The sequence below is a fragment of the Puntigrus tetrazona genome, chromosome 1 (assembly GCF_018831695.1).
Source record: "Puntigrus tetrazona isolate hp1 chromosome 1, ASM1883169v1, whole genome shotgun sequence".
NCBI classification, from domain to species: domain Eukaryota; kingdom Metazoa; phylum Chordata; class Actinopteri; order Cypriniformes; family Cyprinidae; genus Puntigrus; species Puntigrus tetrazona.
The window spans coordinates 26,163,990-26,190,874 of record NC_056699.1 but is presented as its reverse complement, the minus strand read 5'-3'; the positions used below and the strand labels follow the sequence as shown (position 1 = coordinate 26,190,874).

Here is a 26,885-nt window from a genome sequence, read left to right as displayed (position 1 = left end):
TTGCCCTTTCTGTCGTTCAGATGGCTGTGTTCAGAATAGAACACCTAGCAAACAATACAGTTTTTTGTTTTAAGAAAATGCTACAGTAAACAGTTAAAATGCCAATATGCTGCATTGTTTACCGGAAACATTTAATTTGCATTTCAGAAATCCTATACTTTTTTCGCTTGATTGTTCAAACGCGTCGTTAGACTTTCAATTCCGATTAATCGAAAAACATTTGCATGTGCCACTGTTGTCTACAGAAATGTTGTGTGCAGAACGTAGTGCGCTAGTATGCTTTTCTTGAGCACAAACTGGTCTAAAAGGTACTAAAACTCTTAAACCCTCAGCTGTGGATTGTCTTAGGATAAATATGCGCATTCAGAAGATTTAAGAAACATTTTCAAAAAGTTTAATCATTCTAAAAAAGTATTTACATCACAAGTTACAAATTAAAAGTGTTACATAATTGTAGCTGAGCTGTATTTTGTAAGCAGGTTTTGGGATGTCTGCATCCCTTTGTAAAAGACCATGTTGAAAATCAAAATGCAAGGCAGTTGAATGTACATGATTGTACAGCAGGTGAATTTAAGACTGAAATGAAGCCTAGAAGTAACTGATGTTGCACATGCTACATGTATTTAAATAGTGTTATATAGTACTATGTAGTCGACATTTTTATGCATTATGGGATTTGCTTGTATCTTTTAGAATTGCCTTTACGACTTGCTCTGTAACAAAACAGCTTAAACATGGTGCCAGAATTCATTTTAAAATTCATGTAGTCTTCTAATAACAAGTATTGAGGAGCTTTGGTCCTTTGGGATGTTTTCAGAAGGCAGCGGTGCTGCTTTTGTTGTTCGAGTCTGCGTCATTTTCAGAATATCTTTTGAACTCATGTGTGTTACTGAACCCAACCTGTAAAACAAAATGTGAACAATGTATTTAGAAATGCTAACGTTTTAAATTCCACCAACAGAATTCTGGCTGAATCCTACTTATGAATTTAGTCCTTTACCTCCTGGGCGGCTTCATTTTTTCTATGAACAGAAGAAACGTGTTTAACTCTGAACATACCTTTTTGTATTTGAGATCATATTTTTAAAAAGTGAGTGCATTATATTGTAATCTCTGACAATATAATAGAGTTTACCTTGAATAGGTAAAACCGTTGTCAATGCTTGATCTGTTCATTCTGCCAATATTGAAGCTCTCCTTGTCGGAATCTGTGTCCTTCTTCATTTTTTTCCTGAAGCAGCAAAAATCATGTATTATATTAAAAAAAAAAAAAAATAGTCCTTTTTTAAAAATCTTCTAATCAGTGTGATTAATAGTGTCATTAATAATTTACCTAACAAGATAGACTGTTGTCAGAGTGATAAGTCCCACAATGCTTATAGCCAGCAGAACACCGAGAGCAATGACTACTGCTTCATTGGAATTTTCGGAATTGTTTCCAGAACCATCCTCCACTTTGAATTCCAAATCAGAACCAAACAGCTTCTCCAGTTCGTCTTTTAAAGCGTCGTGATTAGTCTGCAGTTTCCTGTGGGAGTCGACACAGTTCACATCCCTCATCTCGCATCTTGTAAATTGCGAAGGAATAGGCCAGTAGGCTTTAAAAGCAGAAATGTGCAATACTTTATGAATCCATTGCATTTCTGGCTTACTCTTTGAGCTCTGTGGCTGGAATGATGGCGTCACTGGTATCCATGGCAACGAAGCTAATGTAAGTCTTGGCTGTAGATTCACGAAGAATGGCGCGCATCTCGTTCCCATTCTCAGCTCTCACACTGAGGATTTTCACAGTCAAACCTAAAGCTTTCTTCATGGAACTGAGACAAAACACCAATAAAACATTCAGGATGATTTGTGAAACAAGTTTCTTGGAAAAAAAACAACTCAAAAATTATTCAAGTAACAGGGGTTCTTGAGGTCAACTCGCTGACCCAGTTGTAGAAAGAGAGTGAATGATGGCATCAGTTTCAGTCTTTCTCACACAAAGTTATGTGACTTTAGTATGTATACGGACTATATTGTGCTTACAGTAAGAAGTCAGCAGCATCAGTTGTGGGGTTATTAGTGACAAAATGGGTGAACAATTTGGACAAACAATTTGCTTACTCTCTTTTCTCAAAACACAAATTGCAATGATTAATTTTCTCTTCTTTTGCTATGCAAAGTAGGCTAATTCTGATATAGCTATTCTCCTACTCACTCTTCAATCTCTGGTATCTTCTTCTCCACTGTAAACACAGCCTGGTTTAGAGAGATGACCATGACGTTGTTGCTTTCACTTTGCTTCACTGTGACCTGTAGGTGGAAAACATGAGAACTTGCTTTGATCCCATGAATTTTCACAATGCCTTTGGAGAAATTAAAAAATTCACATTTTTATTTTATCTTCTTTTTACCTCTACTTTTGCAGTTGCGCTCAGTCCATGTCTATCGGAGGCTTTCACCTGATAGGTGAACGTACCAACTCCAACGCTAGATGCGTCGTGTACGTAGATCTGACCAGTGCTTTCTTCCACTTCCAGCAGAGATGTGGACTCCTGCAGTGAATACTGCAACTCTGAGCTCTCGCCCACATCAGGGTCTGACGCCTGAGAGACACGTGACATTTCAACCACTCACATGACTCCAATTTTATGTTTTGTTTTCTGTTTTGCAAGTGTCTTCAAGGAAGTTACTAGAGCATTAGCCATAGAGTTGCTAAGAGGTTCTCGGAGAGTGCTAGGTGTATGCTTACTGGCCTGAGTCAAAAGATCCCACCCCTAAGTCTTGATGATATTCTAGTCTCTAGATCTAGTGTACCAGTACATCCACTGCATTTAAGATTGATGTCTATGCCCTCTTTTGAAAAGTACCAGTCCTCTCTGAGGTACACTTACCTGGACCTTCACTACAGGGAATTTGTATGGGGTGATACTGAAAATTTCTGCCTTATATATTTCAGCATCAAAAACTGGAGCCTCATTCACATTCTCAACCTGAACGCTGACCTGAAGATTAAGAGAGAGAAAGTCAATTGCTATTGTACATGAACCCTTTTTAAAGGAGAAAACCTTGTATTTAATATCAGCAAAACCTAGGCCTGAAACATATTCTGCGCAAATATGTAAATACAAATGTCTTTGCGTTCTTTAATTTGTTGGTGGAAAGAATTGGTCCAAATATATTTTGCATTCACAGTGTTGCATCAAGAGGTGCTATTTTCTCGAGTTGACTTCTGGAGGACAATTATTCAACATGTATTTTGGCTAGCCACCGTTATGTTTGCATACTTGTGTAGAGTTTGTCTCTGGCCTCAGTTTGGAGTAAAATAGTACCGTTGTTTCTGCAGTGTTTGGAGGAGATCTGGAGTCTATGGCCTCTACTGTGATAAAGTACCACTCCTCTTCTTCCTTGTCCAGTGACTTGAGAGCTTTTATGGTTCCTTCCTCATCCACAGAGAAGAGATCCTCATGTGACTTCATGTTATAGCTGACCGTAGCCAGTGGACTCCCTGTTAATGCCTTGACCTTGCCTAATATTGTTGCCTCAGGTTCGTTCTCCTTGATTGCAAAGTTGTAGGAGGAGCTCTCAAAAGCCACACCCTCATTGAGAGAGGAAATTTTGAAGTTGATCAAGACTTCGGCTACACAGAGAAGAAAGATGTTAGTTTTGACATGTTTGTTGGACCAGATTTGAATGCTGAAGGGGGAATTTACTAACAATGAACTCCTCCCAAAGAACGGTACATTTTTTATCTCCAGATTCACTGGAATATTTCAAAGGAATTATGTAACCTAGACCCAAACCTTCATCAGACCGTGCTGGTGCTCCATGATCTGTTGCTACAGCGGTCAGGGTTAGCAGTGTGTCTTCTGTGACCCCACTAAGGTCAGAGGTCAAAGTGATGTCCCCTGTTTCAGCATCCAGTGCGACCATAGAAGATTCTTCAGAGAAACTACAGAAAGAGATACATTCATCTGTGTGTTTTATACTATTAATCGTTCAGACTTTACCTTTTCTACATGGAAGCTTGGTTATAAGTATGAAAGCCTCGAGCTGTACCTGTAGCTAATGACTGCGTTGGGTCCATCATCTTTGTCTGTGGCAGAGACTGTCAGCAGCACCTCTCCAACCTTGGCGTCTTTAACCAGAATGCTTCTGCTGTAGGACTCAGAGCTGAAGACTGGAGCGTTGTCATTGACGTCTGTGACACTGACCCTCACTGTTGTGATGTCCTGAAAAAAATGGACACGAGCAACCCTTTTGTAGTACAGACCAAAAGCAATTTCTAGTATCTTAAGATTGTTCTTAGTATCAGGTATCCAGAGGTTTGAATACTGACACAAATTTAGATGTAATAGCAGCTTCAACTGGTTGATCATCTGTGCGACATAATATAAATATAAAAATAATATTTTATAATATAAAATGTGATTGCATATTGAGTGTCAGTGGTCCATTTGAGAGATAGTAGGTGGCCATGCACTGTAAGTCTGTGATCCACTGTAAAGCAAGAAGTAAACGACAAACGCATCACCCACCAGATGTTGTGAGGTAAAAAATTATTTAAATACTGTTCAGTTTCTTGCACAGACGAGATAAACTAGTTGCTTAATTGTCCAGAGTTCATGGAAACTAAATCTGTGGACAAATTAATTGATTTTTGAGGCAATTAATAGCATACAACATAGACCAGAGATAGCAAAATCCAGCTCCTTCCTACAGACTTAGGAAGCCCTGATCCTGGAAAGCAACCAGTGTTAGAGCAAGGATTGAAATAAAGTCTGTAGGAATTTTGCTATCTCTTGTCTATGTTGTCTAGGTTGTATGCTATTAATTGTCTTAAATAAAACTCAATGAATTTGTTCACAGATTTAGTTTCCATGAACTCTGGAAAATTAAGCAACTAGTTTATCACTCGAGCATGTCCTTTGTCATGGCCAATGGGTATAAAGATTTATACTCTTGACAACTGATGTTCAGATTGGAGGCTGAAGTAATTGTTCTTTTTGTTACACTGGAAATGTGCACAAGTAGTCTGTAAACTGTAAACTGTGCAAATGCTTTTTAGGTTGTGATTTAGAATGGACCAGCAAGTGCAAAACTGCATTGTTCACAGATCACACAAGTTGTACAAAGAAAAGGAAATTACATTTCCCTGTGGGATCCCATGATCCATTGCAACAATGACCACATCATACACATCTTGTGTCTCCCGATCAAGCTCCTCGATAGCTAGTAGAGTACCATCCTAAAGGGGGAAAGGTAATAAATATTAAAAATAATAAATAATTGACAATCTGACAATTCATTGTTATATGTTTAGGACCTCACCTCTCTAAAAGTAAAGATATTGCTGTAAGAGGAAGTAATGATGGAAACACGTCCGTTTTCTCCAATGTCAGAGTCTGTGGCTGAGATCACACACACCTCTCCGGGTGATGAGGGCGTGTAAACACCTTCCTGAATCTCAATGGAGTCTGGGAGAGGAAGGAATTGTGGGTTGTTGTCGTTGACGTCCAGAACAGTGATGATGACCTGAGTTGTGGAGCTTAAACCATCGTCAGGCTGGTCTACAGCTATTACCTAAAGAAGACGACGCAAACATCCCATTAAGAATGAATAATCAATGAATGAATGAATAGTTGGGTTCAAGAGATGTGGTAGTTTTGTACCTCTATTATGTAGTTGTCTGTAGTTTCTCTATCCAAGGTGGCATCGCTCCTGAGTGATATTACTCCTTGACTGTTGATAACGAATGTGTCACTGTCCATGATGAAGTGCCCTTTAGAGAACCCACCCTGTTCAGAAACAACAGAAGAAGATTGCTGCAACAGTGGGAATTTGGCTTACTTGGAAAAGTTGTAGTTTAAATACATGGGCAGTTAGAAGAAGGTTTGGAATGTTACATATTTGGAATGTTTGAAATTGTTATGCTGTTGCAATAAGAAATTAGGAATTATAAGAAATTCTGCCAATTTGTTGGTAGTTGTTATTAACTTTAAAAGATTTTGCTGTAGTGTTCTTAGTGGTTTCTATATAGTTAAAACAACAGCTAGTGACTGCTTTTTTTCCTCTCACCTCATCCTCATCTGTAACCTCTAAAGACACCAGAGCAGATCCACCTGCAAGGTTTTCATAGAGCGATATCTCATACAGATCCTTACTGAACACAGGAGCTTTATCATTTACATCCTCCACCCACAACGTTACAGAAGTACTGCCAGTGAGAACAGGGTTTCCTCCATCTCGTCCCTCCACTTCTAGAGTGTACCTCTTAGCTTTGCCATAATCTAGTTTGGCAGCTAAACTTATGGAACCAGACACTTCGTCAATGGTAAAAATGGGTGGTGTAGAAGAAGGCTCCTGTTTGACAATGTGATAAGTCACGATAGCATTTTGACCGTCATCTTTGTCTGTTGCCATAATGTCTATAACGTTTGTTCCTAGTTCAGCATCCTCCTTCACTGCGGTCTCATACTGTTGTTTGGAAAATATTGGAGCATTGTCGTTGATGTCAGTCACGAAGATTTCCAGAGTGGTGGTAGAGGAGCGTGACGGGCGACCCTGATCTTGGGCAGTGATCACTAAGCTATACTCATCTTGGGTCTCCCTGTCAAGAGGAGCTGCTAGAGAGATCGCTCCTGTTTCTTGGTCAACACTAAATCTCCCAGCGCCTCCCAGGAGAGTGTATCGGACTTCACCATTAAACCCTGAGTCTGCATCTGTGGCTGTTACTGATGTTACATCATCTCCCACTGCATGATCCTCTGGTACTTGGACAGTGGCAGGGTGAGTTCCAAACACTGGACTGTTGTCATTGATGTCCAGCACCTCAACCAGGACTGATGCTGTATCAAGGTTAGTACCGTCCGATATCGACACCTGTACAGTGTAGCTGCTCTTCTCCTCGAAGTCCAGTTTGACTTTGGTCAAGAGAACACCTGTATCCTGGTTTATGGAGAACTTGTCATCTTCACTCACAACCGTTAACATGACAGGAACTATAGGGTCAAGAGACAGGAAGTCAAGCTGTAAATGAGAGAGTACACATGGGGCCATGATTAGACTATTTACTAGATTTTCAGTTTTTTTGTGTATGTGAGAAATCACTGATTAACATTTTAAAGGATGCTGATATTTAGTATGTAATGATTCCTTCAGTCCATTCATCACACAAAGTTGTCAGATAGAAGACTTGGGATATAAATGACTATATGGACTACTTGGATGGTCCTTTTATGCAAGCGATCTTCAATCTGGCTCCTGGAGAGCTACTGTCCTGCAGACTTCAATTCCAAACTTGTTCCAACAAACCTGCCTGTACTTATCGAGCTATTTTGAATTAGCTTGTGAGAGTGTGTTCGATTGAGGTGGGAGGTGAAATCTACAGAACTGTAGCTCTCAGTAATTAAGCAGACCATATTATTGCCATCAAACACAGTGCCTTGGGAAGGAAGATCTTATAAAGTAATTGTTTTTGCTGTCAAGACCTTCACAATCTCTGCGTCTGCCTGATCCTCCTCTACTTGTCCTTGGTAGGTATCCCGAAGGAACTGAGGATGAGACTCTCCAGGTGCCTTGACATTCACCATTGCAGCGGTCGATCTGCTTATAGCACCCCCTAATGGCATGAAAAGAAAGTGCAGTGGTTTCTAAGACAAAAGTAACGTGCCCGCAACCATGTCTCCATCAAATGTCTTCCAAAACACATGTGAAAACTTACCATCTTTTGCAGTCACGTAGAGTGCAAACTCAAGGATGTTATTGTCCACCAGGTCGATTTCGTTAACAAGTCTAATCTCCCCATTATTCTCATTAATTTCGAAATGACCTTTCTCATTTCCAAACTCAATTGAGTAGGTGATTTCCCCATTTGAACCTTCATCTAGGTCTGTTGCTTCAACCTGACATTAAAATGTATGCTTAGTTAGTACGCAATGTTTAGTCTAAACGTCATCTTATTATGACATTTATGGTTCCACAGCCTCTGAAAATGTTGATTGAAGTGACTCAACAAAACAATGATTCCTCACCTTGACAACCTGCATTCCAGCAGTCTGGTTGCTGAAAACTTTGCCCTCATACTTGGAAGCTGTAAACTGTGGACTGTTGTCATTCTCATCCAGCAAGACAATGGTCACATCTGCTGTTGCTGTGTTGGTGGGAAGAGACTTTTCTTGTGCTTCGACCTTTAGATTTTGAAAACAAAATTTGTGTCACGTAATTTTTCATTGCACAAAATAATCACATCAATGATAAAATTAGCCTTATTGTTACTTGAAAGCGGAAGCTAGCTGTGGTTTCTCTGTCGAGGTCCTCTGAGCGTTTCACCAGAATTATTCCATCAGGGCTGATTGAAAAAGGAACAGAGTCTGAAATAATCCGGATTGTTCCCTCAAATCCTCCCTGGGATGAAAGAGGTCACTTAGAAAATTTTCTCAGTTTTTATTTTATTTATATGACCAGACAGCAGAGTTATCAGGAACAGTACCAGATCTTTATCGGTGACTCTAGTCTGAAGCACAAACTGGTCCTGTGGTGAATTTTCCAGAATAGACACTGTATACTCATCGTGGTCAAACTCTGGTAGGTTGTCATTCACGTCTTTAATGAGGACAGACAACACAGCGTTTGCCGTTTTGCTGGCATCATCCTGCTGAGCTGCCTGTTTTATGAGTAGAAATAATGAGTGGAAGAATCAAAATGCTAAAATCTCTTCAGATTCATAGCATTGCATAATTTGAATGTCTTTAGAAACGTCTTTTACCTGTATATAAACTGTTATCTGGTCAATTGCCTCTCTGTCAAGTGCTGTTGTCACAGAGATGACCCCACTGTTTGGGTCAATATTAAAGATGCTCTGATATTCACTTGGAAGAACTGGAAAAAAATATGAATACATGTGCTTTATTATCAGAGACATAACACAGAATGTTCAAAAGTAAGTATATTATTAGGGGTGTAAAGTACTTGTTTTGCTACTATTTTGGTGACATTTTATATCCCTTCATATTATCAGATTTAAAATGTGACCCTGGACCACAAAACCAGCCTTAATTCACTGGGATATATTTATAGCAATAGCGAAAAATACACTGTATGCGTCAAAGTGATTTTGTTTTTCGATCATCATTAGGACATTAAGTAAAGATCATGTTCCTCAAAGATATTTCCTACTGTAAATATATCAAAAGGTAATTTTTTATTAGTAATATGAACTTCATTTGGACAATTTTAAAGGTGTTTTTCTCAGTATTTAGACAAATTGATTGGTTTGGTCCATGGTCACAAATAACTGTTTCACCTTTAGCTCTACAAAATTTTATCAAGAAACTATTTTTGGAAACAGGACAGGTGGAGGAGGTTGTTTAGATTAGGACGTATATCATGCAAGTGTGTTGTAAACCTTCTGTTACAGTACCTGTTGTTATGCTGTAAACGACAGGCTCGTTGATGCCCGTGTCTCCATCCTGAGCTTTAATGGCTTCAGGAGTGAAGTCTGATAATTGTCCTGCCTGGGCATGGCCAAAAAAGAAGATTTTATTTGTGTGGGTAGATATATGTTTTAAGCATGGACCTCGTCTTCTGACGTCATTTACCTGATTTTCCTCAATGGATGCCGTGTAGTAACTGTGATCAAAATAAGGGTTTAGGTTGTCATAATCTTCAACTGTTATTGCAACTGTCGTTGTGTCAGTGAGTCCTCCTATATCCTGCAAAGAACCATAGTGTGTTGTTATTTCTTTAAAGAACAGACTACCAAAGCAGTACTTCGAAGCTTAGTAATGGCAAAGTAAAAATGGATGCTAGGATGTGAGATGTGTCTTTACTCTGGCTTCCACGGTGAAGATGTACTGTTGATCGTTGTTGTAGTTCAGACGCTGTTTCAACCTGATGTTACCGTCCGGTCTCACTTCAAAGTCGTCTGGTACTGGAGACTGTTAATAGAGTGGAAGTAATCAATTGAAATGAGGATGAACTTGCATAGCCTTTGCACAATGCAGCCTATTGTTCGTGACTCACCAGTATAGAATATATAATATTGTTGTTTTCTGGAGACACATCTGCATCGTCAGCCCTCACCCTGAGCACATCTGTACCCACAGCTGTCGTCTGGAGCAAAACACAGTCAACTAAGAGACCAAACGCTCAACAGCTGTATAAAGACGTGACCAAACACACACCTCTGACACTGTGGTGCTGTACGCCTGGCTCTGGAAGATCGGAGGGTTGTCATTGATGTCCAGAACATCTATCGTCCGGGTGTTTTTCAGCTGAAGCCAACAATAAAGACTGAATCTAACTTATTCGTATAATACTATAGTCTTGATTATTTTATGGTGTCATTAATTAAACAAACTTACCCCGGTGTTGGAGCAGGAGACTGAATAATATAATTTCTCTGCGTACTAGAAGAAGTAATACATACAAAGCGTGAAAAGACATGTAAGAGGTAAAGGGTAAAGTAACCAGTTAATATCTGAAACTGTCTCAGCTCGATGAACCAGTGAGGCCACAACAAACCTCCTTCAGTTCATCAGCGTCCAGGGGTTTCTTGGTCCGTACAGTAGCAGTTGGATCTCCATCAGAGTGAATCAGCTCCACATACTCCAAGCCGATAGGAAAGCGATACGCCTCCAGAACCAGACGATCATTAGGACCGATATTAGTGAGAATCTCTACATCACCTGCAGGCCAGGTTAAATACACATCTAAATATGTATTCTAACACACAATTAACAATTAATCACATAAAGACTAGATAATTCCAGTGCCCTGTTATTTATTTATTTGTAATATCCACAAGGAGCAGCACTTTAAATTACCACACACGCTCAGAAATAGTGCAAAGCTGTCACCTTTTCAAAAGGTACATGTTTGTACCTTAAGGATATATAATAGTACTTAAAGAGTACATATTTGAACAAAATTGTACTTTTTGAAAAGGTACCTCCCCAGTGACAGCTTTTGTACCTTTATTTCTGAGAGTGCGGAGGCGCTATATTATTAAAATATCTGATTTAAAAATTAGCACGCAAAAAAAGTGAAAAGGCACATGTAATGTAAACGTTTGAATATCTCACCTTCATATCCTTCCTGGATACTCCCAACGACGTTATTAGTCCCAGATGCACAGTTTATCTGTGAGGAAGCTTAAACAGCAACAGGCATTTGCTTTATAGACCTAATAGACAGCTAAAAGCCTTAGTATTACAAACAGCATTAAATCATACAATATGCGGAAGTTCGATCATTCTAAGTTAAATCAACATGGTATCTGGTTGTAATGAATATTGCTCGTTTAAAATGCATGGATTAAATATTGAATCACTTCGAAATATGTATTATTAAATTATATTATTTCCTATTATACGTCTTAATTAGACAGACATAAATGTGGCTTACCGGTATCGCTCCATACACCACGGACACGCAGAAAAGCTAAAATAAATAAAGAATAAAAAGGAATTGAAAATAAGGCCATCTTTTTCGTAATCCGCTCTCAGGGTAGGTTGTCTTATGAAACCTGGCCGTGAAGAGAATGATTATTCTGTATGTAACTTCTCTCTCTGAGCTGTTTTTTATTGTATGTCATAAACAGTTATGGTCTCTGCCGTAAGAAGGTCTCAAAGGTGCTTCATAGAGACCAATAATGCAGGATCGACGTGGGAGGGATTTCTGGAGAGAGGGCGATGTTATTAGTTTATTTGAGGATATCTGAGATTCGGAATCGCTGATATCGATCTTTACTTAATCTCGTTCTATCGGTTCTTCTCACGCAATGCTTTAGTCACTTAGGTCTATTTTTGTTTATGATTATACAGCATGTTGAATGCTTCGTTCTGATTGGTCAGCTGCGACATTCTAATGTCGAATGACCTTTGAACTGTATATTTGGCTGTTGTCTGGCAACCGATTTCATATTACTCTGTGCTCCTTTTTTTGTGTCACATAATCTAATTATTTCCCGTTTAATGAATATTTAACTTACAATGCATTTATTAAACGGTGGGGTAATAAGAAGAATCCTGAGCAGTCAACCGCCCGTATATTAAAACAAACCCCTGTAGGGTGATATAAGTTCATATTTGGGACGTGACCCTGCTGTAAGGGATTATTTTGGAATATTGAACACTACATTGTTCCTTCCTTAACAATAACCACTCAACCGCTGTCATAAATCAAAAGACCTTTATGCTAAACTTTGGCCTGCAATTGAACGGGCTGTAAAGATGCATGACAACAATGAATAATTCACACCCTGTGTATCTCCAAATAATCTTATCTCATTGCTACTGCCAACACAAGATTACCTTATCACTGCTTATTAGTGTTGTGAAATTTTTGTTATTCAAAGTAGTAAACTAATTGTGAAGACTGAGAATGAAAAACCAGAGTTTTGTCTTTGTCTTTTATTTCTCTGCAGAGAATGATATGTATGTACATGTATATATATGTATATGTATATATATGTGTGTGTATATATATGTGTGTGTATATATATGTATATATATGTATATATATGTGTGTGTGTATATGTATATATATGTATATATATATATATATATATATATATATATATATATATTCAATTATTAGATTATATATAGAGTAGATTATATAGTCAACCATTTGTCTTTGTATGTAATTAGTGGATTTCGAAAAAATGTCATTACACTAGTTATGATCTTTATTTACATATTACAACAATATTTTAGTTACGTTACTGAACAATTCAAAGGTCACACACTATAAACACCTTATATAAATGCATGAAAGATTATTACGTCTTGTTCTTATGATTTTATGTAATTAAGGATTTATATGTTAGCCGAAACATTAATCCTACAGCAAGGTGTACAAATCATAAAATACATCTCAACTGCATTAGCAGCTGATGCCATCTTTCGGAAAGCATGTCCACAGCGACTGACTTTAACTACTTTGTGTGGAGCGATATTGAAAACGAAGCGAATCTGTCGGCGGTCACGAGGTACGTCTGTCACTGGTCCAAGTCGCAGCTCGAGCGTTCAGGGTTTAATGGTGTGCTCAGGAGCATGTGAGGGCTAGATAGTGTTGCCGTAGAAACGCATCATTTAGATAGAGTCTAATGTCACGTGTCATCTGGGAAGTATGCGGTCCAACAAATAGGTTTTCACAAGTTCACACTTACGTATGATGAGCTCAGGGAAAAATACTACCTGTCAAATGATGTTTTATTAATGTCTACCCCTACAGTACTGCAAGTATAGTAATTATGTGTTATATTTGCGGTTTTGACTATAAGGTATATAGCTACTGTAAACCGGTAATAAATATTTGTTCTGCTAATTAGATTAATGTCTACACCTACCGCATCCCTAAACCTACCCTTACAGTAATCCAAATATAATAACTATGTGTTACATTCACGGTTTCTAATGTAAACCAGCCATAAGTGTCACATAGTTGGACATAGTTGTTGTTGTTTTCTTGTCCCGTGTGCTCTGTGTGCCCTAATTTCAGTTAACTGTCTTATTGTGTTCAGCTGTGTCTTGTTAATTTAGTCATTTACGTGTATTTAAGTCCAGTTTGTCTGATCGTCGTGTTTATTGTGTGGTTATTTTCTGCCTGCCTTCCTGTAGCAGTGATACTTTCTTCTTTGCGAATTATTAAAACTCTTAAAGTGTTATATGCCCGTCGTGTGCTCCTTCCCTGAACCACAGTAATTTTTCTACCTATTAGATTGTGCTTTATGTCTAATTATTAGTAATTGATACTAATACTAGTATCTTCTTTAAAGCAGGCAGAATGCTAGATCTATCAATGGAAGTGGCACAAATAATTTACTCTTTCAGTCAACGAACTTTGCATCCGGCGCCTCTATATGTGCATGTAAAACTCAGCTAGCCTATACGGCGTAACAATAGGTGTCCATGAATATAAAGCTTATGTAGCTTCTGGCTGTAGTTTCTTCTGAGGATGCAGAGAAATGTTTGAACACCTTCAGAATCCACATTGACCACACAATGAACAGTTTATTGTGAAAGAATGCTTTAAATTAATATGTCAAGCAGAAAGAGCTGTTTTGTCGAGCACTCCTCCAATCAGAGGAACCCGAGAGTATCATTTCTTTGGTATCATCCTCTTCAGTTTGAACGTAGGCTTTTCTTCACTCACTCCAATCTGCAGGCAAGCACGGAAAAAATTGTTGAACGCATTGCACCGATGGATCTTTTTACGACTTTCGATCAAAATGGCATTGAAACAACTCTGCCCACCATCACGGTTGTAGTTGCGAACAGTCCGTGTTCGTCAGTGGCTTTAACCAGTAAGGTGAACCGACTGTCTCCAAAACCGGATACATCTAGTATGTAGAGCTGACCGCTGTGTGCCTCTACATCCAGCAGTGGACAGTGCTCCAGCAGGAATACTGCAATCTGGAGCTCTCGCCCACATCAGGATCTGAAGCCTGAAAGAAGAGCATTTGGTCATGTATTTTGATTAGTCTGCGGTTTGTTTACATAATATATATGCGTGTACTGTGTATATTTATTAGTTACATATAAATTAGTGCACATTTCATAGTACACAGTATATAATATAAATTATATAAATGTAAATTTAATGTAAATATTTTCAAAATATATTCTCTGTGTGTATTTATATATGCATAAACATACACACAAACATATATTACATAAACAAGAACTTTTATTTTGAATGTGGTTAATTGTGATTTAATCATTTGACAGCACTAATTTTAATTTAGTTTAGTAATAGTTTGATGGCTAGCAGCTTTTTGGGAGAAACATTTCAGACACCAAACTATTAAAAAAAATTTGGATCACTTTGAAAAATAGCAACTCACTTCTCCTCATCGAGACATGATTTGAAGCATGATTGATGCCCATGGAACAAAGGGTTGAGTTACATGCCAAAGTTTACTACAATTATCACTTACCTGAACCTTCACTAAAGGGAATTTGTATGGAGAGTTACTGGGGATTTGGGCTTCATATATTTCAGCATCAAACACAGGAGCCTCGTTCACATTCTCAACCTGAACGCTGACCTGAAGATTAAGAGAAAGAGAGAGTCAATGCAAATATGTATGTGTCGGTATGTGGCTTTGGCCTCGGTTTCTGGCTTTAGTTTGGAGTAGGAATAGTACCGTTGTTTCTGCAGTGTTTGGAGGAGATCTAGAGTCTATGGCCTCTACTGTGAGAAAGTACCACTCCTCTTCTTCCTTGTCCAGTGACTTGAGAGCTTTTATGGTTCCTTCCTCATCCACAGAGAAGAGATCCTCATGTGACTTCATGTTATAGCTGACCGTAGCCAGTGGACTCCCTGTTAATGCCTTGACCTTGCCTAATATTGTTGCCTCAGGTTCGTTCTCCTTGATCGCAAAAATGTAGGAGGAGCTCTCAAAAGCCACACCTTCAGTTTTGAAATGGATCAAGACTTTGGCTATAGAGAGAAGAAATAAGTAATTTACGAAGAATGAATGCTGAAAGGCAGTAACAGTAACATATTTCTGCATTTTCATATATAAGTAGGAACGTGCTACACCCAAACCTTCATCAGACCGTGCTGGTGTTCCTTTATCTGTTGCTATAGCGGTCAGGGTGAGGAGTGTGTCTTCTGTGACCCCACTAAGGTCAGAGGTCAAAGTGATGTCCCCTGTATTAGCATCCAGTGCGACCATAGAAGATTCTTCAGAGAAACTACAGAAAGAGATACATTCATCTGTGTGTTTTATACTATTAATCGTTCAGACTTTACCTTTTCTACATGGAAGCTTGGTTATAAGTATGAAAGCCTCGAGCTGTACCTGTAGCTAATGACTGCGTTGGGTCCATCATCTTTGTCTGTGGCAGAGACTCTCAGCAGCACCTCTCCAACCTTGGCGTCTTTAACCAGAATGCTTCTGCTGTAGGACTCAGAGCTGAAGACTGGAGCGTGGTTATTGACACCTTTGACTCTGACCCTCACTGTGGTGATGTCCTGGAGAAGATCAAACGCATAGATTTATACGCAACCACACAAATAAACCTTTTACTCCTGCCAGTACGTATTTTTTATATGCAGCCTGTGGGAACACTCTGTTGCTTGAGACTATGATTGTTCCAGTCAATACATTTACAATACTATATTAAACCACACAATACAATATTGCAAATAAGTGAAAGTTAATACATTTCTTGGTGGGATTGCATGATCCATTGCAATGATGACCACATCGTACACGTCCTGCTTTTCTTTATCCAGCTTGTCGATAGCTAGTAGAGTCCCATCCTACAAAAGAATTAAATAAACCCTCAGGTTGGATCTGAAAATATGATGTAACGCCGATAGGCACGTAAAGCACCAGTGACGGCTCTCGTAAGCCCCCTCACCTCTCTGAAGCTAAAGAGTTCACTGTGTGAGTAAGTAATGATGGAAACACGTCCGTTTTCTCCAATGTCAGAGTCTGTGGCTGAGATCACGCACACCTCTCCGGGTGATGAGGGCGTGTAAACACCTTCCTGAATCTCAATGGAGTCTGGGAGAGGAAGGAATTGTGGGTTGTTGTCGTTGATGTCCAGAACAGTGATGATGACCTGAGTTGTGGAGCTTAAACCATCGTCAGGCTGGTCTACAGCTATTACCTAAAGAAGACGACGCAAACATCCCATTAAGAATGAATAATCAATGAATGAATGAATAGTTGGGTTCAAGAGATGTGGTAGTTTTGTACCTCTATTATGTAGTTGTCTGTAGTTTCTCTATCCAAGGTGGCATCGCTCCTGAGTGATATTACTCCTTGACTGTTGATAACGAATGTGTCACTGTCCATGATGAAGTGCCCTTTAGAGAACCCACCCTGTTCAGAAACAACAGAAGAAGACATAAGTGCATCGAAACAACACTTCGTCTTGGCAAAGGCTTACTTGGTTTTGAAGTTTGACAATGCAGATCTGTTACAATTTGAATACTTATAACCTAGACATTTTATGTCAGTTTTGATGAGATTCGTTCTTTTAGTGTTTGCAGGTAATTTTTGTCACACTATATTTTGGGCACCAGTTCTCATAATCAACTAAATATTAACTATGCTTGAATAAACTGCTAATGTGCTGCTTATTAATAGTCATTTTAGGTATGGGGGATTAAGGGATGCTTAAACGCTTAATCATGAAGAACAAGGCATTAATATGTGTTTTAGAAGTACTTAAAATCAGCCGATATGTTAGTAATATGCATGCTAATAAGTTACTAATTGGTCTTAAGTGTTACTTTTTTATTATTTATTTATACAAACAGACAGTGAGATTCTCAGGAACAGTACCAGGTCTTGATCGGTGACTCTAGTCTGAAGCACAAACTGGTCCGGTGGTGAATTTTCCAGAATAGACACTGTATACTCATCCTGGTCAAACTCTGGTAGGTTGTCATTCACGTCTTTAATGAGGACAGACAACACAGCGTTTGCCGTTTTGCTGGCATCATCCTGCTGAGCTGCCTGTTTTATGAGTAGAAATAATGAGTGGAAGAATCAAAATGCTAAAATCTCTTCAGATTCATAACATTGCATTAATGTAAATGAATGTCTTTAGAAACGTCTCATACCTGTATGTAAACGGTTATCCGGTCAATTTCCTCTCTGTCAAGTGCTGTTGTCACAGAGATGACCCCACTGTTTGGGTCAATATTAAAGATGCTCTGATATTCACTTGGAAGAACTGGAATGGAAATATGGATGAATGGGCTTTGTAATGACCAGTTCTGTACATTTCATTATTTAGATCAGTTTTAGGAGCAATATGATTTATTGATTAGATAAGGGCGCTAACAGTACCTGTTGTTATGCTGTAAACGACAGGCTCGTTGATGCCCGTGTCTCCATCTTGAGCTTTAATGGCTTCAGGAGTGAAGTCTGATAATTGTCCTGCCTGGGCATGGCCAAAAAAAGACATAAAGGGTTTTATTTGTTTGATCAGAGATGGATTTGAAGGTTCTGTTCTGTAATGTTGTTTACCTGATTTTCTTCAATGGATGCTTCATAGAGAATGTGATCAAAATAAGGGTTTAGGTTGTCAAAATCTTCTACTGTTATTGTAACTGTCGTTGTGTCAGTGAGTCCTCCTATGTCCTGAAAGAAAATAAACAAATTTGAAAATAACCCCGCTAGTAACCTAGCTATCGCTAACTATGAATTAGTAACAATCTCACTTCAGTCAGCTAGATTGAAAGTTACACAACCACTGAATTTTCTGGTATTATAATTTTTTATTGATATTAAAATGTATTTTGTACTTCACTTTGAAATACTAAATATTTATTTTATGTAGTAACAATGCAAAAAATGTTTAACTTTTTTTTAAATATAAAATTCACAAACAAATAATCCTATTTATCTATTAATTTTAGGATACTAATTGGGAAAATGTATTAATTTTAAATATCTTCTGGAGTTCAGGACATTATTCATTTTAAAATACAGTTTTTTGGGATATATTTAACATTCAGTGAATAATAAGAGCTATATAAGAGATATATAAATAATAAATGCATATGGTTCACCTTTCATAATGCTGCTGTATCTTGTATAAATTTTAACAGTCAGAAGCCATTCCTTATTTTAACTATTAAAATAACCCAACAATTTATTGATCTAATATGTTCAACCTAACATGTTGATTTACTATCAACCTTAAAATAATAGTATTCAGTCCAAAAATCATAATGCTGTCATCACCAAGGCTGCTCCTGATCCTCACACTTTTACTGTATGGAAAAAAAGCAGCTTGGACATTCTGCCAAACATCTCTTTCTGGGTTCCACAAGTGACTATAATCACAGAACTTCGAGTTTTGGGTGAACTATGCTTTGAACGATAGATAAGAGCGATGTTTTGAAATTTACTGATCAAAATGATATGGATGCAGAACTGCTAGGATGTGAGATGTATTGTCTTTACTCTGGCTTCCACGGTGAAGATGTACTGTTGATCGTTGTTGTAGTTCAGGCGCTGTTTCAACCTGATGTTACCGTCCGGTCTCACTTCAAAGTCGTCTGGTACTGGAGACTGTTAATAGAGTGGAAGTAATCAATTGAAATGAGGATGAACTTGCATAGCCTTTGCACAATGCAGCTTATTGTTCGTGACTCACCAGTATAGAGTATGCAATTTTGTTGTTTTCTGGAGACACATCTGCATCGTCAGCCCTCACCCTGAGCACATCTGTACCCACAGCTGTCGTCTGGAGCAAAACACAGTCAACTAAGAGACCAAACGCTCAACAGCTGTATAAAGACGTGACCAAACACACACCTCTGACACTGTGGTGCTGTACGCCTGGCTCTGGAAGATCGGAGGGTTGTCATTGATGTCCAGAACATCTATCGTCCGGGTGTTTTTCAGCTGAAGCCAACAATAAAGACTGAATCTAACTTATTCGTATAATACTATAGTCTTGATTATTTTACGGTGTCATTAATTAAACAAACTTACCCCGGTGTTGGAGCAGGAGACTGAATAATATAATTTCTCTGCGTACTAGAAGAAGTAATACATACAAAGCGTGAAAAGACATGTAAGAGGTAAAGGGTAAAGTAACCAGTTAATATCTGAAACTGTCTCAGCTCGATGAACCAGTGAGGCCACAACAAACCTCCTTCAGTTCATCAGCGTCCAGGGGTTTCTTGGTCCGTACAGTAGCAGTTGGATCTCCATCAGAGTGAATCAGCTCCACATACTCCAAGCCGATAGGAAAGCGATACGCCTCCAGAACCAGACGATCATTAGGACCGATATTAGTGAGAATCTCTACATCACCTGCAGGCCAGGTTAAGTACACATTCCAACACAAAAACTAAAACACAACTATTAAATAAGATCAGTATTGTTCTTTAAATATTGTTTCCTTACTTGCAAATAGTATTCATTTTATAAAGACATCTGGGCATATCTCACCTTTATATCCCTCCAGGAATTTCCCTACATTGACATTAGTTCCAGCTGCACAGTTTATCTGTGAGGAGCCTTAAACAGTAACAAATCGTGGGCTTAATTGAACAAAGAGTTAAAACTCAGCACAAAATATGCTAAATCATACAGTGTATTGATTTAACAATGAATATTTTTTGACAGTTTCTAAACTCAAGTCATTTAATTTTAAATCTCTCCTCTTGCAATGGTAAGCAAAATTGTTTCCTATTCTGACCAGCGTTTCAAATAATTACAAGACCTCTGTCCTTTAAAACGTGATTTTAGACTATCAACAGAATTAGTCCAAATGTTTGAATTTTATATCGTTACATCAGCTGGTTGTGATTCAGTTTGACTTACCGATAGCACTCCTTACCCCGTGGACATGCAGAAAGGCTAAAACAATTAAAATAGAAAGAAAGGCCATATTTTCTGCGATTCACGTTCAGTGCAGCTTGTTAAACGAAGCCTGGCAGTGAAGAGAATGACTGTTGTGTAATATTGTTCTCTGATATATTTATTAATTATGTGTCATAAACGGGTATGGCCTCACATGAAGATGTGTAAACTAGTATCAAAGGTGCTTCATAGCAGCCAATTATACGGGACTGATAGCATATAGAGCGAGTAAATACAAGTAAAATTACGTTACTAGTTTGTTTAAGGATATCTGAAATTTTAGTCTTTGTTTTTGGCCTTTACTTGGTCTTCTTCCACCATGCCTACTCATGCAGTTGTTTTAGTTCTGGGGTTTGTTCATCTTATTTTGGAAGTAAGCTTTTTCGAATCTGACTGATTAGATGTGAGCTTTTTTGAACGTGTGAAATGCCTGACTGGTTAGTCGCTAATGATCGTAAATAACTAGAACAGCTAGTTTTGTCCAGCAAAAAAATTAAAACCAGAAGCAGATGACAAGAAGCCCACATTTAAGTTATAAATCTTTTATGCTGGACTTTGGCCTGCAATCGAACACGTTGTACTAAAACAGTTACATGACGGCAATGAAATTACACAATATTGCTAAGATCACATTAGTATCCCCAAAAGATTAGTTACATTTAGTTATAAAACGTTTAAGATGGACCAAGACTAACCAGCCTAGACAAATATGGTTTCCAATTAGACTGCATAAATTATTGATTATGCGATCAGTGATTAGGTGGTTAAAATCGAATCACTCAAAAATCATTGCAAGGTATTTATTTATAAGATATTTATTCATATGTATCATTATGTGGATGTTTTAGTCATTGAAAAGCTTTATTAATGTATTGTTTTGAATCTGTGCTTTAATTTGGCATGACATCTTGAAGTTGCAAAACCTTGTACAGCCCTTACTAATTCCAAAGTAATTTGATCATATTTCCACTACCATCCCAACTACCACACCTTTATTTCTATTCACTACCGTTTTAATAGTGTACAGTACGTTTGTTTTGTCACTATAGTGTTAAGAAGCGTTGTTTTACATTTCGTTTGAAAAGAATCTCTGTGATATTTTCCAGAAATATCTAAAAACAGGCATCATCAAGGAAAATCACGCTCTACTCATTTATATATTCACTGACAAAAAAAATAAAAATAAAAAATTGATGATTACAGATGATAATTACTAAAACGGTTGCCGTATAGTATTCACCAGTGTTTTTTCTATTTTCTATTACAATGCTCTGCTGGGTCCCATGAGGTTTTATAAATGTCATTCCTGTATATTGTGTGGTTTGAATCTATCAAAACTGTTGTTAGGTTTGTAGAAAGAGCTGTTAAAATTGATAGTGCCTTAAGCAAAAGAAAAGAAAAGAAAAATACACACACACACACTAATGTAGTGTTTTTAGTAAGTCATGACATGCATTACACCCTGATCCAGATCCACCCAAAAAGATCCACCTCAAAAACAAACAAGAAAAAACACATGAAAGATGAAAAAACTAAAAGCCGATCACTTATTTTATTTTTATATTATATAGAGGTTATATTTTTAACCTCTATTAAAGGAACAGTGAGATTCAGATAGTGCAAGGACAAACTCCTGCCTGTTTTAATTGGAAATGTTCGGAGTACAGATGTGTGTGTTTTTGCCCAACCAAACCTCATGATTTACCGCCAAACCGAATTCCATGGTTCACGTAATAAAACCTGCCTGAGCTGTTTGTTCCAAAGTCGTTCCAAAATACGGTGCTCCCTAGACCTCCCTAGAACGGTTAGTTGGGGTGGATGAAGAAGAAACTTAGGGAGGAACCAAAACTCAGCAGGGAGAGCCAATTCTTCTGTGGGACATGATAAAAGAAAATGAATATCAATAATGGTGGGATGAACCAAAAGCAAAGGTGCAGCTGCAGCTAGAATGATTCAAAGATATATAAGTGTGATGGTTTGACAGTATACAGAAGAAGACTGAGGAACAGACTCTCATTCACCTGTATCTCCAACAACAGAACGGTAAGACTCTAATAGACTTTAATATGGTTCTTGTCTCTGTATATTTGCAGGGTTGTCATGAAATAATAAATGTCTGATAAATTGATACATTCTTATCTACAGTATGTCATATAATCATTATGCAGATATTTTGGCATGTTTAAAACTAAAATAATAAACACTTTTTATTTCATTACATTCATATAAATGTACTTACTCAAAAATGCAAGAGGCCGAACAAACTGATCTTATTTATCTGTGCTTTCACTTTTTCTGGGTGTTTAATCTCCAGATTTCAGAGCAGAGAGAGATGAAGAGGATTCTCTCAATGAAGATGTTGTTACTGGTTCTGCTGGGATCCAGTGTGACTGAGGGACGGATTATGAGTAAATGTGACCTGAAGGCCAGACTGGAGGCTGCACGGTTTCAGGACATTAAGTTCATGGGAGAAAAATTGAGTGAAAAAGATCTTGTCACTAGATGTGAGTTACTTGTCCTTCAGATTCCCATTTCTCTCTCACACTTTTCAGGAAGCTATATTTCTTCATCCATTGTTTTTTTCCTGTTTTGAGGCAGTTGTCTGCAAGGCTAAAGGCTCTGGCTTTAACACCAACTTCATCAGCCCACCTCTTTCCTCCACCTCCACCTTAAGTCCTACATCAGGTTTCACTTCAAGGGCCACAGACTCCACCACAAGACCAACCACAGGCTCTACCACAAGACCGACCACAGAAACTACCACAAGACCAACCACAGGCTCCACCACAAGACCAACCACAGGCTCTACCACAAGACCAACCACAGACTCTACCACAAGACCAACCACAGGCTCCACCACAAGACCAACCACAGGCTCTACCACAAGACCAACCACAGGCTCCACCACAAGACCAACCACAGGCTCTACCACAAGACCAACCTCAGACTCCACCACAAGACCAACCACAGACTCCACCACAAGACCAACCACAGGTTCCACCACAAGACCAACCACAGGCTCTACCACAAGACCGACCACAGACTCTACCACAAGACCAACCACAGGCTCCACCACAAGACCAACCACAGGCTCTACCACAAGACCAACCACAGGCTCCACCACAAGACCAACCACAGGCCCCACCACAAGACAGACCACAGGCTCCACCACAAGACCAACCACAGACTCCACCACAAGACCAACCACAGGCTCCACCACAAAACCGACCACAGGCTCCACCACAAAACCAACCACAGGCTCCACCACAAGACCCAGCCCTAGCTCCACTTCAACCTCCACCACAAGTCCCAGCCCTAGCTTCACTTCACCCTCCACCACAAGAGCCAGCCCTAGCTCCACTTTAGCCTCCACCACAACTCCCACCACTATCTCCACTTCATCCTCCACCACAAGTCCCACCACAAGCTCCAATTCAAACTCCACCACAAGTTTTACCTCAAGCTCCACTTCAGCCTTCACCACAAGCTCCACTTCAACCTCCACCACAGAGTCCACCACAAGCTCCACTTCAAACTCCACCACAAGTCCCAGCCCTAGCTCCACTTTAGCCTCCACCACAAATCCCACCACTAGCTCCACTTCAACCTCCACCACAACTCCCACCACAAGCTCCACTTCAACCTCCACCACAAGTCCCACCACAAGCTCCACTTTAACCTCCACCACAGAGTCTACCACAAGTCCCACCACAAGCTCCACTTCAACCTCCACCACAAGCTCCACTTCAACCTCCCCCACAAGTCCCACCTCAAGCTCCACTTCAGCCTCCACCACAAGCTCCACTTTAACCTCCACCACAGAGTCTACCACAAGTCCCACCACAAGCTCCACTTCGACCTCCACCACAAGTCCCACCACTAGCTCCACCTCAGCCTCCACTACAAGTCCCACCACAAGCTCCACTTTAACCTCCACCACAGAGTCTACCACAAGTCCCACCACAAGCTCCACTTCGACCTCCACCACAAGTCCCACCACTAGCTCCACTTCAGCCTCCACAACAAGCTCCACTTCAACCTCCACCATAAGCTCCACTTTAACCTCCACCACAGAGTCTACCACAAGTCCCACCACAAGCTCCACTTCAACCTCCCCCACAAGTCCCACCTCAAGCTCCACTTCAGCCTCCACCACAAGCTCCACTTTAACCTCCACCACAGAGTCTACCACAAGTCCCACCACAAGCTCCACGTCAACCTCCACCCCAAGTCCCACCACAAGCTCCACTTTAACCTCCACCACAGAGTCTACCACAAGTCCCACCACAAGCTCCACTTCAACCTCCACCACTAGCTCCACCTCAGCCTCCACCACAAGTCCCACCACAAGCTTCACTTTAACCTCCACCACAGAGTCTACCACAAGTCCCACCACAAGCTCCACGTCAACCTCCACCACAAGTCCCACCACAAGCTCCACTTTAACCTCCACCACAGAGTCTACCACAAGTCCCACCACAAGCTCCACTTCAACCTCCACCACAAGCTTCACCACAAGTCCCACCACTAGCTCCACCTCAGCCTCCACCACAAGTCCCACCACAAGCTTCACTTTAACCTCCACCACAGAGTCTACCACAAGTCCCACCACTAGCTCCACTTCAGCCTCCACCACAAGTCCCACCACAAGCTCCACTTCAACCTCCACCACAAGCTCCACTTTAACCTCCACCACAGAGTCCACCTCAAGCTCCACTTCAACATCCACCACAGGTCCCACCACTAGCTCCACTTCAACCTCCACCACAAGTCCCACCACAAGCTCCACTTCAGCCTCCACCACAAGCTCCACTTTAACCTCCACCACAGAGTCCACCTCAAGCTCCACTTCAACATCCACCACAGGTCCCACCACTAGCTCCACTTCAACCTCCACCACAAGCTCCACTTCAACCGCCACCACAAATCCCACCTCAAGCTCCACTTCAACATCCACCACAGGTCCCACCACTAGCTTCACTTCAACCTCCACCACAAGTCCCACCACAACCTCCATGTCAACCTCCACTTCAGCCTCCACCACAAGCTCCACGTCAACCTCCACTACAGGTCCTACCACAAGCTCTACTTCAACATCCACCACAAGTCCCACCAACAAAGGCTCCACCACAAGAAATGTTGCAAGCACTGCCACAAGGCCCAACACAGGCTCCCCCTCAATCTCTACCACAAGCTCAACTTCAACCTCCACTACAAGTCTCACCACATCCACTAGCACACAATCCACCACAAAGTCAAAGAACTTCACAATCTCTCCTCCAAGACCCACCCCAAGGAATGCCTCAAACACCAACAGAGGCCGGCGTCACATTGATAGTAACAAACCCGACAATGAACTCTTTAGGGAGAAAGAGCCTGTAGTCGAGCGCTTTTATGGAGTGTTTCAGCTCAGTAATCAGTTGGCCTGTGATTCTGACGATGTGCCATCTCTCAATATTTGCAACATGAAATGCACTGGTAAGTTTGAGGAGATATATTCCAAACATCAAAATAAGATACATCTGAATGTTGTCACTCTTTAGAACTATGAACCAAAAAAAACATTTAATCTGATCTTTTAACAATTTTTAACCAAAGATTTAACTGATGATGATATCACAAATGACATTGCTTGCCTGAAGACCCTGATGAACAGCATGTAAGTACACATAAGCTCCAATAAACAATATACATGACAATATGTTTCTTATTTTAATTATGTGTATTCATATTTATATTAAAAAAGCTAATTATTCTGTATATTAACAAACTAATGTGTTTACAAGTAAACAATTAGAATATTAAAGAACCTAATCTGTGAAGACATTTTTTTATACAGTAATTAAATGTATTTCTGACACTGTCGTCTTTTGTAACAGGCCACCTGTACCTAAAGTGAACCCCTCTGTTTTGAAGAAGATGTAAGTTAAAAATGACTTTTTTGATTATTTGGTTGTGACTTTATTAATCGTGTTAATACATGTAAATATAATAATACATAAAATATACATTAAAATATGTACATATTATAGTGCATTTTATGGACCAAATATTATTTTGGAGGTTGTTTTGCTAGTTAATTAAGATGTTTGATAATGTTGTCAAATCCAAAACAGCATATTTTGGCGATTCCTAACAACTGTTTTAATGCGAAACGTTAACGTGTGATTAATTATGTCAAACGGTAAGAATTCAGATCTGAATGTCTGTATCGTGACTGTGTTTTCTATGTGTTACAGCATGGAGATGTTGTTCGTGAATGAGTGCCACGTTGTCTTCTACTGGAAATACTTTGCTGAGTGTTTTAGAGGAATATCCCCTACGTTTGATTGAATAGTAATAGAGTCATTGTTTGTGGAACCTATGGGAATTTAAAAATACTCTTAACCTCTCGTCCATTAAGGCACTTTATCTTATTGCTGTATTTATGTACACATTTACATTTTTTGTCTCTAGACCTTGTTCCTAGTCTGTGGTGATTTTGTGTTTGTTATTAAAAAGAATATTCAAACAAATTTCATTTTGTAAAAGCTCTTTTTTAGGTCAAAAA

At 39.4% G+C, this 26,885-nt stretch overlaps 2 protein-coding genes across 2 annotated transcripts; both read right to left on the bottom strand.

Moving 5' to 3' along the window:
• Positions 1-371: 371 nt before the first annotated feature.
• Positions 372-11,564, bottom strand: LOC122343896 (protocadherin Fat 1-like). Its single transcript, XM_043238084.1, has 30 exons — positions 11,389-11,564; positions 11,067-11,135; positions 10,507-10,670; positions 10,347-10,391; positions 10,167-10,256; positions 10,006-10,095; positions 9,813-9,920; positions 9,582-9,695; positions 9,404-9,497; positions 8,750-8,862; positions 8,474-8,647; positions 8,260-8,388; positions 8,016-8,171; positions 7,706-7,886; positions 7,473-7,603; positions 6,061-7,011; positions 5,655-5,780; positions 5,314-5,565; positions 5,132-5,230; positions 4,042-4,214; positions 3,786-3,934; positions 3,315-3,622; positions 2,877-2,987; positions 2,397-2,588; positions 2,201-2,295; positions 1,653-1,817; positions 1,334-1,528; positions 1,136-1,231; positions 1,001-1,022; positions 372-900 (listed from the first exon to the last, which is right to left on the bottom strand). Exons 1-30 carry the CDS (start codon positions 11,465-11,467, stop codon positions 814-816), a joined length of 4,758 nt encoding a protein of 1,585 aa, XP_043094019.1. The 5' UTR covers positions 11,468-11,564; the 3' UTR covers positions 372-813.
• Positions 11,565-13,980: 2,416 nt separating this feature from the next.
• Positions 13,981-20,450, bottom strand: LOC122344050 (protocadherin-like wing polarity protein stan). Its single transcript, XM_043238098.1, has 20 exons — positions 20,297-20,450; positions 19,922-19,990; positions 19,620-19,783; positions 19,460-19,504; positions 19,280-19,369; positions 19,119-19,208; positions 18,926-19,033; positions 17,984-18,097; positions 17,804-17,897; positions 17,575-17,687; positions 17,294-17,467; positions 16,703-16,828; positions 16,362-16,613; positions 16,162-16,260; positions 15,797-15,969; positions 15,541-15,689; positions 15,137-15,432; positions 14,927-15,037; positions 14,244-14,434; positions 13,981-14,148 (listed from the first exon to the last, which is right to left on the bottom strand). Exons 1-19 carry the CDS (start codon positions 20,361-20,363, stop codon positions 14,360-14,362), a joined length of 2,409 nt encoding a protein of 802 aa, XP_043094033.1. The 5' UTR covers positions 20,364-20,450; the 3' UTR covers positions 13,981-14,148; positions 14,244-14,359.
• Between the last annotated feature and the right edge of the window lie 6,435 nt (positions 20,451-26,885).

Excerpts from the sequence above, each read along its gene's own strand:
- LOC122343896 (XM_043238084.1), bottom strand. The coding sequence starts at position 11,467 with ATGGCCTTATTTTCAATTCCTTTTTATTCTTTATTTATTTTAGCTTTT. Across the intron at positions 10,257-10,346 it reads TCTCCTGCTCCAACACCGGG|CTGAAAAACACCCGGACGAT; the intron begins GTAAGTTTGTTT and ends TGTTGGCTTCAG. Across the intron at positions 3,935-4,041 it reads AACGCAGTCATTAGCTACAG|TTTCTCTGAAGAATCTTCTA; the intron begins GTACAGCTCGAG and ends CTCTTTCTGTAG.
- LOC122344050 (XM_043238098.1), bottom strand. The coding sequence starts at position 20,363 with ATGGCCTTTCTTTCTATTTTAATTGTTTTAGCCTTTCTGCATGTCCAC. Across the intron at positions 19,370-19,459 it reads TCTCCTGCTCCAACACCGGG|CTGAAAAACACCCGGACGAT; the intron begins GTAAGTTTGTTT and ends TGTTGGCTTCAG. Across the intron at positions 16,261-16,361 it reads AACTCTTTAGCTTCAGAGAG|GATGGGACTCTACTAGCTAT; the intron begins GTGAGGGGGCTT and ends ATTCTTTTGTAG.